The 18,703-nt window shown below is 39.3% G+C and overlaps 1 protein-coding gene and 1 long non-coding RNA gene across 10 annotated transcripts; both read right to left on the bottom strand.

The window, feature by feature from the left end:
• Window positions 1-13,420: 13,420 nt before the first annotated feature.
• LOC131233182 (transcription factor UNE10) lies at window positions 13,421-17,489 on the bottom strand. 9 transcript variants are annotated; one of them, XM_058229798.1, is made up of 6 exons: window positions 17,240-17,488; window positions 16,522-17,149; window positions 16,331-16,435; window positions 14,994-15,059; window positions 14,099-14,476; window positions 13,421-13,978 (listed from the first exon to the last, which is right to left on the bottom strand). In XM_058229798.1, exons 1-6 carry the CDS (start codon window positions 17,344-17,346, stop codon window positions 13,886-13,888), a joined length of 1,377 nt encoding a protein of 458 aa, XP_058085781.1. In that variant the 5' UTR covers window positions 17,347-17,488; the 3' UTR covers window positions 13,421-13,885. The 9 variants fall into 9 exon arrangements, with proteins under 9 accessions (XP_058085781.1, XP_058085785.1, XP_058085786.1 ...); XM_058229802.1 differs by having other exon boundaries at window positions 13,421-13,981; window positions 14,108-14,476; XM_058229803.1 differs by having other exon boundaries at window positions 16,331-16,429.
• LOC131233184 (uncharacterized) lies at window positions 15,552-16,324 on the bottom strand. The gene is made up of 2 exons (XR_009165114.1): window positions 15,896-16,324; window positions 15,552-15,852 (listed from the first exon to the last, which is right to left on the bottom strand). It is a non-coding gene; the product is annotated as an uncharacterized LOC131233184 (long non-coding RNA).
• Window positions 17,490-18,703: the final 1,214 nt, after the last annotated feature.

Below are 18,703 nucleotides of genomic sequence, written 5' to 3'. Positions count from 1 at the left end.
CTTTTAAAAAGTATATATTCCCGATGGTTTGATATATATATATCACTTTTTTACACTGTGAATTGCCATTATATGTTTGAATTTGAATGGTTTTGTTCATTTTACGTGAACGATTTTTTGCAAATATTGATTGGGTATGTTTGGATTTTTGTTTTCTCTTTTGTAAGGCATGACTTCGAAATTCAAGGTGTCAATACAAAGATGGATACAGTTGATATCGATTGTGTATTTGCGGTGGATAACGAAGATCATCTCGTTGACGGAATGGATGATAATATTGCTTATCATCTGGAAGATAATCAACGTCTTCTATTGCAGATCCATCATCGCCATCAATTGACCAGCTTCAAATCGGCAGTCAAAAATCTTGGCTAATGTCTAGTAAAAAGGATAGACGAAGTATAGTAACCTGATCTTATCACTATGATTAAGTCACTTTAGTTAATCTATTTTCCTTAAATGGCAAAAAAAAAAAAAATTGCTTTCAAGTTTAAATGGTTCTCCAACCTTGAAAAATGTAAGATCAATGAGAGCTTTCAAACGAGCTCAAATGGTATAGGAATGAGCTGATGATAGAGTTTTCCAGGCAGGCCTCTTGGATTTTTGACTGATGATTCGAAGCCAGTTATTAGATATGTAATCAGTTTTGAATCGACGGCTGAAAATTCCAGAAGAAAGTTTAGGAAAATTATATTATCGACTCATGTCCCCTACATTATTTGAGCTTGTACACTGGCTTTCATTAATCTTATTGTTTTCAAGACCGTAGAACATTTCAAACACAAATACAGTTTTGTGTTGTCATCTAGAAAAAAAATAAAAGATGATCAACAATAACCTGATTTAATAATGATGATAAGTATGTAAGCAGTTCAATTGTTGTTTACGGAGAGTCAAGTCAAAACAAAAAAGTTTAAACCCAAACCTTCATTACAAGTTAGCTACAATGCTAGTTTATGCTAAGTTACAAAGCATTGGAGATCATGTTGTCTATTCAACATGTTCATAAGGTCAAACAAACCTGGATGAAGGGAAACACAAATATCAACTAGATATTGGTGGGATCAATGCCCTACACGGTGACCTGTGGTAGGGCTCGCGCAATAGTTTACGAGAGAGCATCTAGTGGAGCTGGGACTTGGGGAAGCCAAATTCGATGAGGCCAACACCGACAGTCAGGTTCCAGTGACAGCCAACGACCCAGATTCAATCTGGCGCCTTCTACTCTAGGTAATTGGAAATGTGCATATGATATCATCTTTTTATTATTTATGTTGAAATTTTCTATTAATAAATTTTCATTTATTTGAGTTTTTCTTTTCACACAATATTTGTCTAGAATGAGACATATTCTTAATGATCTTGATGCTTTGACTGTAAAATATCAGCAGTCTTCTTTTTATGTTCATCAGGTGAAATTGCCTGTCTTTACGGTTGTATTTAGATGCATTGCTTGGATTGAATTGCCTTGATTTATGTAAATGACCAAATTGCAATTACTTGAGCATTCTCATTGTTGGACCCTTTACATTTAGAGTTTGTTCAATTTTCTAATTACAACCGTAAATGATTGTAAATTGATCTTAATTATTTACTTTTGTGACTTGGTTCTCATATCACATGTATTTGATTGTAATGATAACTTTGTTATGTTGTTTGTTTTACCTTAAAACTAATGGTTTTGTAAGGTAAAAATGTAATAATTATGTTTTACTCTACATCTCCCTTTCACAAGTGTATTTAACTCTTGATCTACAAGCCATAGTTCATTATTAAATTAATACCTAGAAATATAATAATGGCTCATTTACCTTGCATTGGAAACTCAAATTGTATTGAGTTTTATTTTATTTGAAAACGAAACAACTGTGGATTATAGAGATTTTAAATTGTATAAAATGTATTTATCAGGTGTATGGTGGATTATGGTGATTTTAGGTAATATAGAATATGTTTATCAGGTGTATAATAGATTATGGTGATTTTAGATAAAATAAAATATGTTTATCAAGTATATAGGCATAGCCATAGCCCAAAGACTACAAATTTCAACTGTTTGTTTTTCTATATCGAAATCAAATTTGATGGCATTTCGAGTCGAATGTAAAAAATTTCAGCTTAGAACGACGGTTCTGAGCTGCTGAATAATTACGTAGAATGTCTGTTTAAAACCAACGAATATTTCCCTAGCTAACAAACTCACTCGACGGTACTCTTGAAGTAACGAAAAATAATCGGCGGATTGGTTGGCGGTTTATATTTGCCAAATTTATTCTTCACCTAAATCCGTATTTGACTACTCTAATGAAGTGACAAAAATTATAAGACGGTTTGGAACCATCCAATTTCATTTTTGACATTGAAATTTTCAATGGTCTTTCTCAACCTTAGTGTCCAACAAATTTCCTTAAAATCGAAGGTTTTAGACCATCGATTTTAGCTCTTTTTCACTTGGTGCCTAACCATCTTATCCATCGGTCTTTAAAAAGACGAGCCGAATATCTTGGATGGATGCGATCATCCAATCAGTACTCTTATTTCGTGGAAGACCTTGAAATATATTTTAAGACTTGATGTACAATTTAGATAGATTTGTGCCTGTCCAACTAAGAGCATCATAACTTGTGGTGCTCTCATAGCAATGCAGCATTTCTCAACAAATAAATCAACAGTTGGATTTATATTCCTGAAAATTCTTCAACGTGATTTTCATGAAAAACACTTCATTTTATAGCCCATGGCTGGATGGTTAGGATCTTCTGATGGCCAAGTCTTTGGACAACGTCCCATCCTAGAATTGTCTAAGTTTTATGCAATGGGCCAATCAAGGGCCCACCAATTGAAACAGGTAATAAGAAAGGAATGTGATTGAATGACAATGTTCATGATATCATCGTGGCCTTAGAACGTCTTGTCGCTTTCTATATTATAAAATCATGCATTTGGTTACGTGGAATATTTTTCTTGTTCATGTGAAACTATCATCGGTAGATGTTGACGAATCATTTAATTTTTGTGTGGTAATACGTCCCAAAAGGAGGGCTACCCAAAATAAAAGCACATTCACCGTATGAAAATGGTAAGCACTTAAATGTCTTCAAAACCGATATATATATATATATATATATATATATGTGTGTGTGTGTGTGTGTGTGTGAGAGAGAGAGAGAGAGAGAGCAAAAACAGCCCATTCCCATTGTTAAAGACTATGGGACCCACCCGAATTGAGGGTGAATCCGTCCAAACAAGTTCGAGTCAACCTACACCCAGATCCATAGCTCAACTGGCAGACTGAATGGAAATACCTCGTTTCAACACTGGATGTCTTGGTATCGATCCCTAGAGTGGGTGGCTAACATGGGGTGTGTGTACTGACATGGGTGTGTACTAACAAGCTAACCCTCAATATAAAAAAGTCCAAGTCAACCTGGATAAGCAGCACGAGGACTTTTATAACAAGTTGCACGAAAAAACTCTTGTAAGTGATAAAACCAGATGTGTGGCCCACTTGAGTTTTGAAATGGCCTGATGGGGGCATGTCTGATGAATGGCTTGAATGACAGATACATAGCATGGTGGGCCCCAAAATCAAGGCTACTTTTTATTTTTTACTTTTTATTTGTTGAGTGTACCTTCTAAATTATTTGGTCATGTCTACCTCAGTTTCCATTCAAACTGAATTTCTGACCTCATGGTGGACAGGTGCAATATCCAAGCCATCCAACATAAAGGCACCACTATGTAAATTTCCGTCTCAAGAATCAGTTGGATCCACCAGTCAGGTGGGCCATATTTAACAACTATACAGTTGTGAACAAAATAGCTTAGACTTGCAACTCTTTACTTGTTTCTAGTATCATGGCACACCTACTACACCTACTGAATGGACCACCTTTAACTTTCGGTGGTGATATGTACATGCACACTGTGAAGTCCACAAACACACACACATACACACATATATATATGAAATGGTACCATGAGGTGGAGCTGTGTGGACCCCACCGTGATGTGTGTTGAACATCTACCCCATTAATCAGATGCACCATTCCATGTTGCACCATGGGCTTAAAAATAAAGTCAATTCATGACTTGGGTGGACCACACAACATACAATAGTTGAGAGGGGTTACCCTCCATTAAAACATTCATAATCATTTATTGTGCCCACTGAGATGTGGTAAACAAATCCAGGCCATCCATTGTGTGTGTCCCACTTGGACGAGGGGTCGGACCCAGTTTCAGCCGCATCCAAAACTCAGGTGGGCACCCACCAATTGCTTTGATATGTTTAGGCATGTCTTCGCATAGTTTTAGATGGTATGGCCCACCTGAGTTCCGTATACGGCTGATTTTTGGGATATCCCATATCCTAAAAGGGACCCATCAAATGCACGGTGTTGATGTTCGACGCACATCACGATGGGCCCACAAAGCTCGACCATTTCCATATATATATATATATATATAGAGAGAGAGAGAGTCATGCTCCCCTGCGCACCTACGCACTGCGCACCTTTGCACACGTGTCATGGGTGTCTAATCTGAACGGTCCATGTGATGCGGAATTCCATGAAACCTTACGAAACAAATTTTCACCGTGATCTAAAATTTTGTTGGGCCATAACAAAGAGAAATGCAAATCAAGGGAGGAAAATGTTTTCATTTTTCATGGGCCATCAAAGTTTTAGATCAAAGTAAAACTTGGGCCCAGGGGGTTTCACGAGGTGCTGCTTCACATGAACGGTTCAGATTTTGAATCCACATCACGTAGGATGGGTTTTACCGACGAACAAAGCCGTCAGTAATAATCCTCTGTTTTTCGGTGTGTGTGTGTGTGTGTGTGTGTGTGTGTCTATATATATATATATATATAGAGAGAGAGAGAGAGAGAGAGAGAGAGAGAGGGAGAGAGGCATGCTCACCTACGCACATGCATACCTTTGCACACGTGTCATGGGTGTCGAATCCAAACGGTCCATAAGATGCGAAATCCCATGAAACCTTAGGTGGTGAATTTTCACCTTGATCTAAGATTCTGGTGGATTATAGAAAATAGAAATTCAAATCAAGAGAAGAAACTGTTTGCATTTTTCATGGCCCACCGAAGTTTTGGTTCAAAGTAAAAATTGGTACCAAGGGGTTTCAAGAGGTTCTGCTTCATGTGGACCGTTCGGATTTTCGACACTCATCAGATATGATGAGTTCTCAAAAACCTCTATCTGTGTCTTGTGTTTGTACGTTCATATATATATATATATATATATATATATATATATATATATATATATATATATATATATATATAGGAAAAGGTACTATACGCTCGACCATATTATACCTTCTATAAGGTCGAGTACTGGCGGCACATTATTCGTTAGATGGTGAAAATTTTAAATAAACCCGAAAATTTTATAGAGCCGCAAGGAATTTATGTGCGAGCTTTTCGTTGTTAGAAGATCATGTGTTAGGATTCTGTGTAGGGCCCATTATAATGTTTGTGATAAATCCAACCCATCCATCCATTTTTCAAAATCATTTTAGGGCATGCGACCAAAAATGAGGAGGATCCAAAAATTAAATGGGCCACATGAGAGGAAACAGTGGAGATTTAGTGACCACCATTGAAACATTCATATGGCTATAAAAGTTTTGTATCAGTTTATATTCATAGTGTTTTCATTTCATCTTAGTGAAAATGACCTTATAAACTGTTTGGATATATATAAACACCAAGGTGGAGCCTAGGAAGGTTTCAACGGTAAGCATTCCTTTCCCCACTGTTTCATCTCGTATGGCCCACTTGAATTTTGGATCCTCCTCATTTTTGGTATAATGTCCTAAAATGATATTTAAAAACAAATGGACGGATTGGATTTCACATAAAGATCACAGTGCGCCCCACACATAATTCTTCTACTAATCTTCATGGGAAATACTTTAGTAGGAAATCTGCGTCCCTAGGTTTTGAGTTTGGGAAACGGACTGCAACTCCCTCGCCACCGACCAATGGCAAGTAGTCGGTGTTATGTGGGCCCCACCATAATGAATGTGTTTCATCTATGCTGTCCATCCATTTTTCCATCTAATTTAAGGGGTTGAGCCCAAAATTGAAGCATATCCAAAGATTAAGTCCATCATACCTGGAAAAAGTGGGGATAATGATTTCCACCGTTGAAACCTTATTAGGCCCCATAGTGATGTTTATTTGTCATCCAACCTGTTCATAAGATCATACATACATGGATGAATGGAAAACAAAAATATAAGCTTGATCCAAAACTTATGTGGCCCCCAAGAAATTTTCAACAATAGAAGTTCAATTCAACTATTTCATGCGGTGTGGTCCATTTGAACATTGTATATACTTCATTTTTGGGATAAAGCCATAAAATTATCTGGGAAAATGGATGGACAGAGAAGATAAAATACATAAATCATAGTGGACCTCACACAGTTTACTCGGTACGCTGAGCAATCCCCTTCCGTCTAGGAGGGAAGCGGATTGGCTGGTGTACTACACACTAGCTATATAGCTGGTGTAGATACGTGTCGTACGAAGACAAGTGCCGATGCTTCTCGAGCTTTGAGTTGCACCAACGGTTCAAAGGAGAGCAAAGTTACATGGCCCCATAATGATTTATTTATTATATCCACACCCTTCATCCATTTTTTGAGATCAAGGTGGGGGTGTTAGGTTGTTAGTACACACCCATGTCAGTACACACACTCCATGTTAGCCACCCCCACTAGGGATCGATACCAAGACCTCAAGTGTTGAAACGAGGTATCTCCTCTTTGTGTGTGTGTGTGTGTGTGCGGGGGGGTGGGGGGTATCTCCTGCCAGTTGAGTTATGGATCTGGGTGTTAATGAGAGGTTGAGTAGCTGAAGTCACATCACCAAGTTCTGTGGCTCCCAGCATGATGTATGTATTATATCTACGCTGTTTATCCATTTTGAGAGATCATATTATGACATTATCCAAAGAATGAGGCAAATCAAAAGTTCTAATGGACCCCAGCATAGAAAAAAGTGTGGAGAGTGATGCTCACGGTTAAAATCATCCTAAGGCCCATTGTACTATTTATTTGACATCCAATCTGTTGATTAGGTCATACAGACCCATATCAAGGAAAAAAACAAAGATCAACTTGATCCAAAACTTTTATGGCCCCCAAAAACAATGCAATGGTCGACGCCCATTCAACATTGTTTCCTATAATGTGGTCCATTTGAGATTGGGATATACCCCATTTTTGGTCTCATTACCATAAAATGATCTAGAAAAACATATAGACAGCATAGATGTAACACATACAACATGGTGGGGCCCACATAACACCGACCACCTGCCATTAGCCGGTTGCGGGGGAGTAGCCAGTCCATTTCCCAAACCCAACAATTTCCTACTAGAGCCTTTCCCATGAAGATTCGGGAAAGGATTCTGTGTGGGGCCCACTGTGATCTTTGTGTGAAATCCAACCCATCCATTCATTTTTAGATATCATTTTAGGACAAACTGAGGAGGATCCAAAATTCAAGTAGGCCATATGAGATGATACACTGCAGAAAGGAATGCTTACCGTTGAAACCTTCCTAGGCTCCACCTTGGTGTTTATATTCCATCCAAACTGTTTATAAGGTCATTTTCACTGATATGAAATGAAAACACCATGAACATAAACCAATACAAAACTTTTGTAGTCATATGAATGTTTCAGCGGTGGTCACTAAATCCCCACTGCTTCCTCTCATGTAGCCCATTTAATATTTGGATCCTCCTCATTTTTGGTTACATGTCCTAAAATGATTTTGAAAAACGGATGAACGGATTGAATTTATCACAAACATCATAGTGGGCCCTACACAGAATCCTAGCACATGATCTTACAACAACGAAAGGCTGACCCTATAAAATTTCTCAATTTGTTTAAAATTTTCAAAATCCAACGAATAACGTGCCGCCAACACTTGACCTTATAGAAGGTATAATACAGTCAAGTGTATAGTACATTTTCCTTATATATATATATATATATATATATATATATATATATATATATATATATATATATATATATATATATATATATATATTGGGAAAAGGTTCTATACGATCGAGCTCATGGGAACTCCCCATGATGTCAAGCTGTGTGGGCCCCACCATGATGTATGTCGAACATCTACCCCATCAGTCAGATGCACCATTCCAAATTGGGCCTAGAGCTTAAAAATCAAGTCAATCCATGACTTGTGTGGGCCACACCACATACAAAAGTTGAGAGGGGTTACCCTCCGTTAAAACATTCATAATCATTTTTTGGGCCCACCAAGATGTGGTTCACAAATCCAGTCCATCCATTATGTGTGTCCCACTTGGATGAGGGGTCAGACCAAGTTTCAGACGCATCCAAATTTTAGGTGGGCCCCACCAAGTGCTTTTATATGTTTTAAGCATGTCTTCACACGATTTTAGATGGTATGGCCCACCAGAGTTCCGTATACAGCTGATTTTTGGGATATCCTATAATTTAAAGGGGACCCATCAAATGCACAGTGTTGATGTTTGACATACATCATGGTGGGGCCCACACAGCTCGACCTCATGGGGAGTTCCCATGAGCTGGACTGTATAGAACTTTATATATATATATATATATATATATATATATATATATATATATATATATATATATATATATATATTGGGTCTTACCTTATTTATTTATTTTTTAAATAAGGGAAGACACAAAAAATAAAAGTCATTTATGAAAGATTTCAATGGTTTTTTTGTCTCCAACCCAAGGCAAACATGTGGTGTGCCGTTAATTAAAAGTCATGGCATCAGTATCCAATCATTTTAATGCACATCTTTTAGTAGACATTGCATGTTACATGTCTCATTCATAAAGGGCCACATGCACGGCTAAGAGGGAAGGTGGCCCACCTGTTGCAAAGCTGCAAGCTTTGCTAACGCTGGGTCATTTGATAGCTGAAAGGGAAAGGGGAGGATGATGGTTCACACGCGTTTACAAAAAGATTGTGCACGTGCACGTGTCATACATATAACTAAGTAAACCACCCAACTCGTGTGACCCACCGTAGATAGGTCATGTTACCGAAAATGATATTGAGTAATCTCAACCTCTGATTGTTGACTTTTCATCTTAACCGCCCATTAATGTCGCCAACCGACCAGTCAGTGGTTAGGACATTAGTGCAGTGTGATTTTTACCTAATAAATCATCTACAGTTGTTTCCCACAGTCTGAACGGTTCAAAATCAACATGCATACCACGTAAGCAATCTCTGATTGCAAGGGTTGGAGCCATCTAATAAAGAATACTTTTGTCTGCTGAAGTATAGAAGTTTTCCTTCCAGGAAGACAGTTAAAAGGGCCCATGACGAAATTAGAAATATACATTGCCTGAATCTTGGGAATATTCTGACCATCAAACCTCTTATCTCTAGGTTATCTGGTGCGCCTTTTTATTCTCTACCGAGCTCGACACTTCTTCTCTAGTTGATCTATGCTTTTAGTTCTTCCCTTCTTCCTTTCTTAGTGAGTCTCATGACATTTTAGTGTTCTCATGCCTTAGTTTGGGATTTGTATTTTTGTTGTCTTGGCTCGAGTGCGAGCTTTTGTTTTAATTCTTGACCTGGGATGTGGACTTTTTTTTCTTCTTCTATTTTCTCACACTTACGATATGAACATTGTTCTTTTTTCTTTTTCTTTTTCTTCTACTTCCTAAATCTATGGTGTAGATTTTCTCCCTCAACGGTTCATCTTTTGTAATTTTTGAGCTACTGGCCCTTTGAGAATTTATTTTTATTTCTTTAAAATACCAAATGTTTTAATATTTTTGGCTCAACCATATATCTATAGGGGGCAGCTTTACAATTCTTCGCTCAACCAGTTATTTTCAAGCCACTGATTAATGGAACGGGACATTTTCTGATAGATGGGGCCCACTCATGGAACTAAGGATACAAGAAACCGGATCACTTACAACTTCCCTAGAATAAGCTTATTACACAAACATTGGCTATGGGTTTGTGCAATCATATCTATCCCTAGCTATGTGTATGGGCAACCGACCTATAAAAGTATGATGGCTCTAAAATCAAGCCAGTCCAACCACCATATTGGCGTCTACTTGAATTTGGAGGTTTTTTTGGCGGTTGTCCATTGGTTTTTCTAATGTAGGGCCATGAATGATTGAATAGCCCTGAATTTTTTAAGAATCTATTATCATGATGGGGCTCACTTGATGGTTGACCAGCATACCCACGTGACACACATGGTGACTTTACATAGATAACTTCCACAAAGCTCATGCAGTGGAAAGATAAGATATTCTACCAATGGTTATTGAGGATTTGGTGACTACTAATGGATAGCCACAAGTGGAGGATTATATTTATAACTCTGTTTAAAATGAGATCAATGACATCATAATCTGTTTTTTTTCTTTTTTCTTTTTTCCAAAATCAGCCTCTGAAATGTGTTTTTCTTAATGGGCCTTGACTGGTTAGCACATCCAACTGTATCGCGGGCTATAGATGTGGTAGATGAGCATGTAAATCAACCATTGATGCGATAGGACAGAAGTGTTTGGAAATCAATTATAGAGACCAAGTCATGTCATGTCGTGTAAGTTAAATCACCCTTTATAATGATTGATATCCAGGGAAATCGCTGCCAGTTTACTAATGATATGTAAATCTGTTATCAGAAATATAAGAAAATGAAGGAAGTTAAATCACACTTTATTACCATTAATTTAATATAGTCTTATGTAAGTCAACTTTGCTAATCATATATATATACTTATCATGCAAGAGGATCTAAAAATAAGCTAGCAATCTAAATGTCAGCTGTCCATCCATTCTAATCATGGTCGGATGTCACTTGAATTATGGTAAAAGAAGAAAATAGAAGAGTTTTCTGCACATAGCCCCGCCCTTTTGGCTATACGGAAATAGAACTGTTTTATGTTATGTAATAATTAAAACCCCCTCTCCCTCTCTCTAGTGGTTATAAATTACAAAAATATAGCAAAATTTTTTTAAAAAAATCATAATTAGAAATAATAAAGAATAATTGAGAGTTGAGGTGCATTACAATCATCATCTTAAATACATATTTACCTCCTCGGGATGATCCCTATGTACTAGGCTCCAACAAGTTTTTCCTTGAGATACAACTCTCTTTCAAGATAAAGAGTTTTGATCAAGTGCACTCGCAATCTCAATGATACGAACTCAAGACTACTCATATTGATTTATTTAAATAGTAATTGCAGAAAAAACCTAAAGAAAAATTACAAAGAAAGAAAGAAAAAAAAGAGTGGAGATACAATTTTTCAAAATAATTTATGAAATGAGAAAGATGAGTATTTATTTAGAGTTAAAAATTAGTTATTGAAACTCGAGGCACATGCGGACAACACATTAAGGGGTCGTTTGGCACCGTGGATTGGAGGGGGTTTCAAATCCCCTTAATTCTTTGACGTATAAAGTAACTGGGGGTTGCAAATCCAGGGGGTTTCTAATCCCCTCTTTAAGGGGGTTCACAGTCCATAGTGAGAGCTTGGATTACACCTAAAATCATTTTAGTAGTTGCAGGTGTAACGTGTGTGTCACTATACACTATCATTCTATTGGGCACATGGCCCACTAATAATGATGAGCACCGTCCAAACATTTTTAATATTAATCAACGATTAAAAATCGTTGGTTAGTCAGTCAGACATGATCTTGTACTTGTGGCCCATTTGAGACTTGGAATCTCATCATTTTCGGGCAAAGCATATATTTCAGCAGGCTTATCACAACCATTGTGTTAAAAGTTACATATCTCACTAATTAGAGATATTAAAGTTGATTTAGTAATTAAATTGAAATGCCTGTAAATATACCATGCATAGGTATTTTTGGATTAAAGTTGATTCACACTCCAGGGTGCCAAACACACTGTGAGGATTGCAAATCCAGGGGGTTTCCAATCCCGAGGGATCCAAATCCACACTCCCAAACAGGCCCGGTGCTTGAAATCTCTACTATTACAATATCAATGCATGGCGTACATATGTCTGATCAAAAACACACCACACCATCCCGTCCCACGACTATGGCCACATTCCCATGCATGCGTGTGATGTTGCTCGCATGCATATTCATATTTCTTAATACAAAGAATTAATTAAGGTTTCTAATATAAATGCTTAGATTTGTCGTTACATTTTCAACGTGGGATTAAACTAGACAAAAAATAAGATGCATGAATAACACAAGTCAAAAATTAATTTTTCAAAATTTTCAAATCCTTATTTTTACTAACACTTACTGCACTAGAAGATAATCTCAAATTGCTTTATCATGGATAAAGCAATACTTTCGTCATCCAACTCTTTGAAAAGACTGTTTTAACCGTGTGCATAAAGGGAAAAAACATCAAGTAGACCCTATACTCGTAATCTAGACCACCCATCCAGTTTTATATGTCGCCCTCACCGTCACCGTCTTCATCATGAGAGAGAGAGAGAGAGAGAGAGAGGATAAAGCATGTAGCTCAAAGTGAGGGTAAAATGGACTTATTCTCTACAAAATATGATGGGCATTCGAAAGTTACACAATGGGGCGTTTTATGTTCTTTTGAAAAACACCAAAAAGGAGACCGTCCTATTTTATAAATATGAGAAATGGAGGAGTCATTTACAGTATAACAACGGGGGAAAAAGGCTTTATGTTAAAACTCAAAAGGAAAAAAACAAAGTTGCCGACTCCTAAAGGACAAGAGACTTACGCCCAACTCGTGACGCGAGTAGGTTAGCAAACCGACTCTTCCAGGCATGACTCTGGATCGAGTCTTTGGTTGCTTTCAGTAAGTCCGTGGACCGAAGCAGCCTAAAAACACACAGCAAGAGGCAATGCTGCATTAAAACAATAATCCATATTCTTTGCTTGACAAAAATTTAAAAAAAATAAAAATTTAAAAAAAATGCTTTTTACAATGTTAGTGGGCCAAATCATCATAGACAACCTTTAGTACAACAGTACTGGCAATGTGAACAATGACTGGACTAATCACAATGTAAAAAAATTTTAAAAAAATAAAAAGATTTCTTTACGTGACAAACAGGTATTTGAATTTGGAGTATCTGGACAGCATTCTCTCTTATGGTAAAAGCTCATGTAACTTTTTAATTTTTATTTTTAGTTTTAGGACGGAAACACGTATGACTCACCCCAACTTAAACTCTATTTCAGTCAGTTTCGGTCTATGTTTCGTTCCCCCTGATTCGCTTCAATGGCCACTGAACGTGAGAGGAGATGGGTTGGTTTTGACCAATATTTAGAATAATACATCCGATGCATTCAAAACATTATTGTAACTGAACAAAACGAAGAGAGAAATAATACAAACTCCAAAAAGGCTATACTTGCTTTTATGAGCTTACAAATCTCAAGTAACAAATGAATCCAATTACGTTAAAACAAATATACATGCGAAACTCTTATCAGCATCGATGATTACAGTTTTTTAAAGCCTACATCTACAAGCAAGCACACGTGCCAGTATTTTAGACACGTGAGAGATCCCAACTTCACAACAAGTGGGCAGGATTGTCTGGACCCCGGGGCTTCGAAAGAAAATTGTTTTACCCGTCGGTTTGTTAATCCGTGGTCCACCTAAGGATTGAAACTACCTTACTTTTAAGCCAGGAAATCTAATCAGTGTGGCCCACCTGATTGAAATCTCAGATCCCACACATGTCTATCATACTAGCACGTGTGCTTTCATAAAGATGGGCGGGGCTCTACACACTTGCGGGCTTAGAGAACCTCACATGATTATGATTATAACTCTACTCACACTTCCTAAGTCTTCGAATTGAGTTGTGTGAATTGATTCTGTAGCTGTTGATACAAAGCTGCCATTCTATTGTAAGCTTCCAAATTCATGGGCTGCTGCTGCTGCTGAAAAAAAAAAAACAACACTCGTTATATTCCAAACCACATACCATGCACGTATACACATTAACTCAGTGTATAATCTCCATATTGGCTGTCTTAAGTATGATTCTGGTGCACTTGATTTACCCGTGTTTGGCAGGCGAGGAAGGTGGCAAAAGGATCCGGCAAGACTCCGCTCGAAGCATGTAAGCGGTCGCCGGAAGTGTCCCACGAGGCGGTCATGGGAAGGTAGGCAGCTGGGTGGATCATGGAAGGAATTGCAGCGGCAGTGGCAGCGTGGCCGGACCGGTTCATGGAGTTGATGTCCATGACACCCATGCCCATACCCATTCCCATGCCCATGCCCATCTGGGCCATCATGGATAGTTGTAGCTGTTGCATGGTCATGGGCATCATCATGTGAGGTATGCTACTCATCTTAGTCATCATCTGGACCTGGGCTTGTAATTGCTTCAGGTACTCTATCACTTCATCAAGCATGGATGCTTTATCCGTCTGTATGAATAACAAAGACCCGATAAGTTGGTACGGGTCCTGCTAGGAACATGACATTATAAAAGGAGAAACTGCTAATAGAACCCGCCTCATGAAGAACATGTAAGAGAGATCTGAACCGCTCATTAGGAAATCTCCACTATGAAGATTCAATGTGTTGAAAATCACGCTGATATGATCATCAAACGGGCCACTAGCATATATATAGAACTGTTGTTCAATTTCTCTTGCCCTCTCTTGGCCATTCATGTGATAAAATCATCCTGATCTTTGGATAGCGATTATACAAGATGGGGATTGCACCATGAACGGTTCTGATCTTTCGCACGTTTTCTTTACCGCTGGTAGCATTGCCTAGCCGCTTTTATTTGCTCACGTAGATCCATTTGTACCATTTTGTCGAATTAGTATGAAAGTGTACTATTTCAATCCCAAAAGTGGCAAAATTGGGTACGAGAGATCAAAAAGGATGGGTGGAAACAAAGCACTAAATATAAGGACGGTTTTTTCTACATGCCTTGCTGGAATTCGGCACCAACTTCTGCAGCGTTTTCATCCGTTGGTTGATTCGATCCCTCCTTTTCTGAAACGACATTCATCAAAATAGCAATTTGAGGACTGTTTACTATGCTACAGGAACATGGACGTCCCTCCATTCAATCAATCTGAAGCCACCAAAAAAATAAAAAATCAGGCGATTGGATGATCCTATCCATCCAAATTCAACCTTGATTTTTAAGCAACGAATGGAATGGCGGGGATCATCTCATCCAAGTTATCATTGACAGCTATAAGAAATCATGGCCAGGCCTACTTAATGGAAGGTTCAGATTAATGACTAGAACTGGCAGTTCTGAATGATCCCAATTGTCAATTTAGCAAGATGTTGATTGGATGGATAGGATCATCCAAACGTCTGAATTTTTCACTGCGGCCCATGAAGAGTGGACCGGAATGAATGAGAGCCGTCCAGATCTATTACTTGGAACGTTCACGTATCCAAATGCAAGTATGATTAACACACTGCAAATAACTTACATCTACCTCTACGAATGGTCTTTTTAAAAAAAAAAAAAAAAAAACCAAAGGTATGACCGGATACTACTAGATGTAATACAACGCACGTCCACTTCAGCTGTTGAATCTGAGTCATCTTCCAATGATACAGAGAACTCGAATTATTTCAACCATTCGGTGATACGACTCTTTAGCCATTTACATGAATAGCTGCTCATTAGAACCTTTACATAATCAAAGGGTTGAAATATTCACTCTGGGGGATTATGTGGCATCTGGCTTTTGGAGATCCTATCAACTAAACGGTCTGGATCAGGCGAAAAAAATAAAAAAAAAAAACCCAAACCCAAATCCAACAGCTAGAATCTGAACATATCTTATTTTTTTTAAAGGTCCAGTGACCTTTTAAATGACACGTAGGATGCGCAATCATTGTTCATGACGGTTCATTGAAAATAACTACTAAGAGCAAGCCATGGTACAAAACTAATGCCGATCCTAACCGTTGACGAGGCCAATTTGTTACAACCATCTGTCATTTACGGGCCATAGATCAAAGAAAATTGCCGGTTTGGAATCATAAGCAATACAAAGGGGGAGATGATGATAGGAGATATTTCGTTTCTCCCCTCAATATTGGCTGTCGACTTTCCATGAGATTGATCGGACGTTTAGAATCATCTGATTGGTGTTGTTTTTACACCATAGTTTGCTCCTTACAATGAATGAACGGTTCAGATGGATGATCGGCAACTCCATGAGACCTTTAAAAGCTTACGTTAGCAAAACCCATTTTTATATTACTGAAAATATTTTTATATGTGTATATTTTCTTACGCGTTCGGATTGGTTATGGATTGCTGCAGCTCGACTCCGTTTGGTAGAAATCGAACGTCTTCCCGTTTTTCCCTTGTTCTCATCCTCGCTTCCTGCTTCCTTCTTCTCCAACCCAAAACAATCAAAACCCAAGAAAATCAGACAGACGGAGAGAGAGAGAGAGAGAGAGAGAGAGAGAGAGAGAGAATTACCCGAGGTCTGCTATGAGATACCGAGTCATGGTCGTCAACGGTCGTAGGCCGAGTTCGGGAGGACAGCGGCTTCCTAGAGCTAGTGTTCTCGTGGGAACCCGGCGACGTATCCATCTCCCACGTGTCAACTGTCACTTGCCGGCTCTCCCTCCCGAACGTCTCGCTCCCGCTCACGCTCTGGTTGAGGCTGCTCGCGACTCTCGTCCGCTTCCTCGCGGCCGCAGCCGTGGCAGCTGCTGCCTCCTTTCTCTTCCCCACCACTCCACTGCACGACCCGACCCAGGATCCGATATGCCTTAACGCCCCGCCGCTCGTCGGGTCTGGATCCGGTACCTGCGTCGAGTTCTCGTCCGCAGAGTGGGTAGGGTTGGAGCAAGGGACCAGAGCGTCCATGGTCAGGTTGGCGGTCGCCCGGTGGTGGTCGAGCCACAGCACGAGATCCTCTGGCGTCTTGCCAGGCGGCACGCACGTGGCCTGGTTGACGATAGACTCGAGCGTGCCTCCTGCGCGTGGCTTCTCCCACCCGTATTTAGTGGTCGGTTTGCCTGTCACACGAGGGGGGCCGAGGCCGTGCATGGCCAACTGGCCGTTCTCCCATGTCAGCTCCGCCACTTCGTAGTCCAACCTGCTACAACAAACAGCTCATGGAGTAAATATACGGAGTCACGGTGTATACACGGACAACACAAACGAGAGAAAATAGGGAGTGCTGGAGTACATGGTTTCTTCAGTGGGAGTGGATTCGGCATTGAGGTCTCCGTGGATCGCCATCCTTGCTGAATTGGTATTCTCGTCGAGGTCCCAGTTGGGGACGCACTGGCTCATCTTGGACGCAGATAATGTTTTCGATACAGTGACTGACAGAAGCTCCTTTCGTTGCTGCGGATGATTGAAAGGCTAGAGAAAAGGAGTAGAAATATCGAAAGGAAGAGAAAGAGGAAATTGTGTGGTGAAGAGAAGAGAGAGAGACAGAGAAAAGGGGGCTGGAAATTGAATTATCATGTGGTAACTGAGCAGCCGTACTAAAAGATTGGCACGTGTTGAGCGTGAGAGAGAGGGTTGAAGCTCAGAGGGACACGGTGAGGATTCCTGCTCCACATGTCAACAGAGATTTGCTGGAAAAGGTGTGGATTGGGGTGATTCTGCTGATAGTCGCTTCCCAAAAAAACCTAAGCCCCCTTAAGACTCGTCTTTTTGTCCGTGTGCGTCGGTTAAGGTGGCGCCTTTCACCCGTTGGCGTCCTTTAGACACTCACCCTCTCCAGTCTCCACAGGGAGAGTTCGTTTCTCCTCTGCCACGACCCGTGGGGCCTACGGGATGATCTAATGATCAGAACCTTTCGTGTTGTCAATCTTTCTACACACGACCAACGTAGGAAACTTACGATGAATGGATGATCGTGACAATCATTCCATCGATAAAAGATAAAGCTGGAAATCAAAGGTTATGATCGTCACTAAAGCGTGAATATTGGACATCGATTTGGGCAGTAACATAGTAACATAGGGGGTGTTTGACGCATATTATTAGGAAGGATTACGTGGGATGGAATTTAAAAAAAAATGTAATTATTACATGTGGCAGGATCGTTCCTTGTTACCATGGGATAAGCCTAATCCCACGTATGTTTGTGGTGCCGTGGGGTTCGCTCTTTGGTTTACCATAAATTTAATGGATATGCCTATCATTATTTGAAACTATTAAGAATAACACATGCTATATCCAAACTATTTATCTGTTTTGTAACCTCATTTTATGGCATGGGTCAAAAAATGAAATAAATTCAAAACCTTTATGCAACAAAGAAGTTTTCAACGGTAGGTCTTCAATCTATGTTGCTTTCTGTGGTGGGGTCCACTTGAGCTTTAGATCTACTTGATTTTTTAGCCCATCTCTAAAATGATCTCGAAAAATGGGTGGACGGTGTAGATATAGTCTACATATTATGGTAGGAACTACACAATTTGCATTGAGTGGAATTGGCATGGACCAAATGCAATTCCACCTAATCTAAATCCAAGTTTTTTCATTCTCTTCCCAAGCATAGGGTGGAATTGACATGGAACAAATGCAATTACATCCCATATAATCCCATCTAATGCCATGCGCCAAACGCCCCCTGTTGTCAACTTCGTTGCGACAGAGGATCAGGATCCTATCTCGTGTCCTCCACATGCTGTGA

Source organism: Magnolia sinica, chromosome 18 (genome assembly GCF_029962835.1).
Source record: "Magnolia sinica isolate HGM2019 chromosome 18, MsV1, whole genome shotgun sequence".
Taxonomy (NCBI): Eukaryota; Viridiplantae; Streptophyta; class Magnoliopsida; order Magnoliales; family Magnoliaceae; genus Magnolia; species Magnolia sinica.
Note: the sequence above shows the minus strand (reverse complement) of the source record. Positions and strands in the feature narration are given on the sequence as shown.

What these genes read in the sequence shown, in the direction of transcription:
- LOC131233182 (XM_058229798.1), bottom strand. Translation starts at nt 17,346, where the DNA reads ATGAGCCAGTGCGTCCCCAACTGGGACCTCGACGAGAATACCAATTCA. An exon ending in ACTCCCACTGAAGAAACCAT is followed by an intron (nt 17,150 to 17,239) that starts GTACTCCAGCAC and finishes TGTTTGTTGTAG; the next exon opens with CAGGTTGGACTACGAAGTGG. An exon ending in TATCTCATAGCAGACCTCGG is followed by an intron (nt 16,436 to 16,521) that starts GTAATTCTCTCT and finishes TTTGGGTTGGAG; the next exon opens with AAGAAGGAAGCAGGAAGCGA.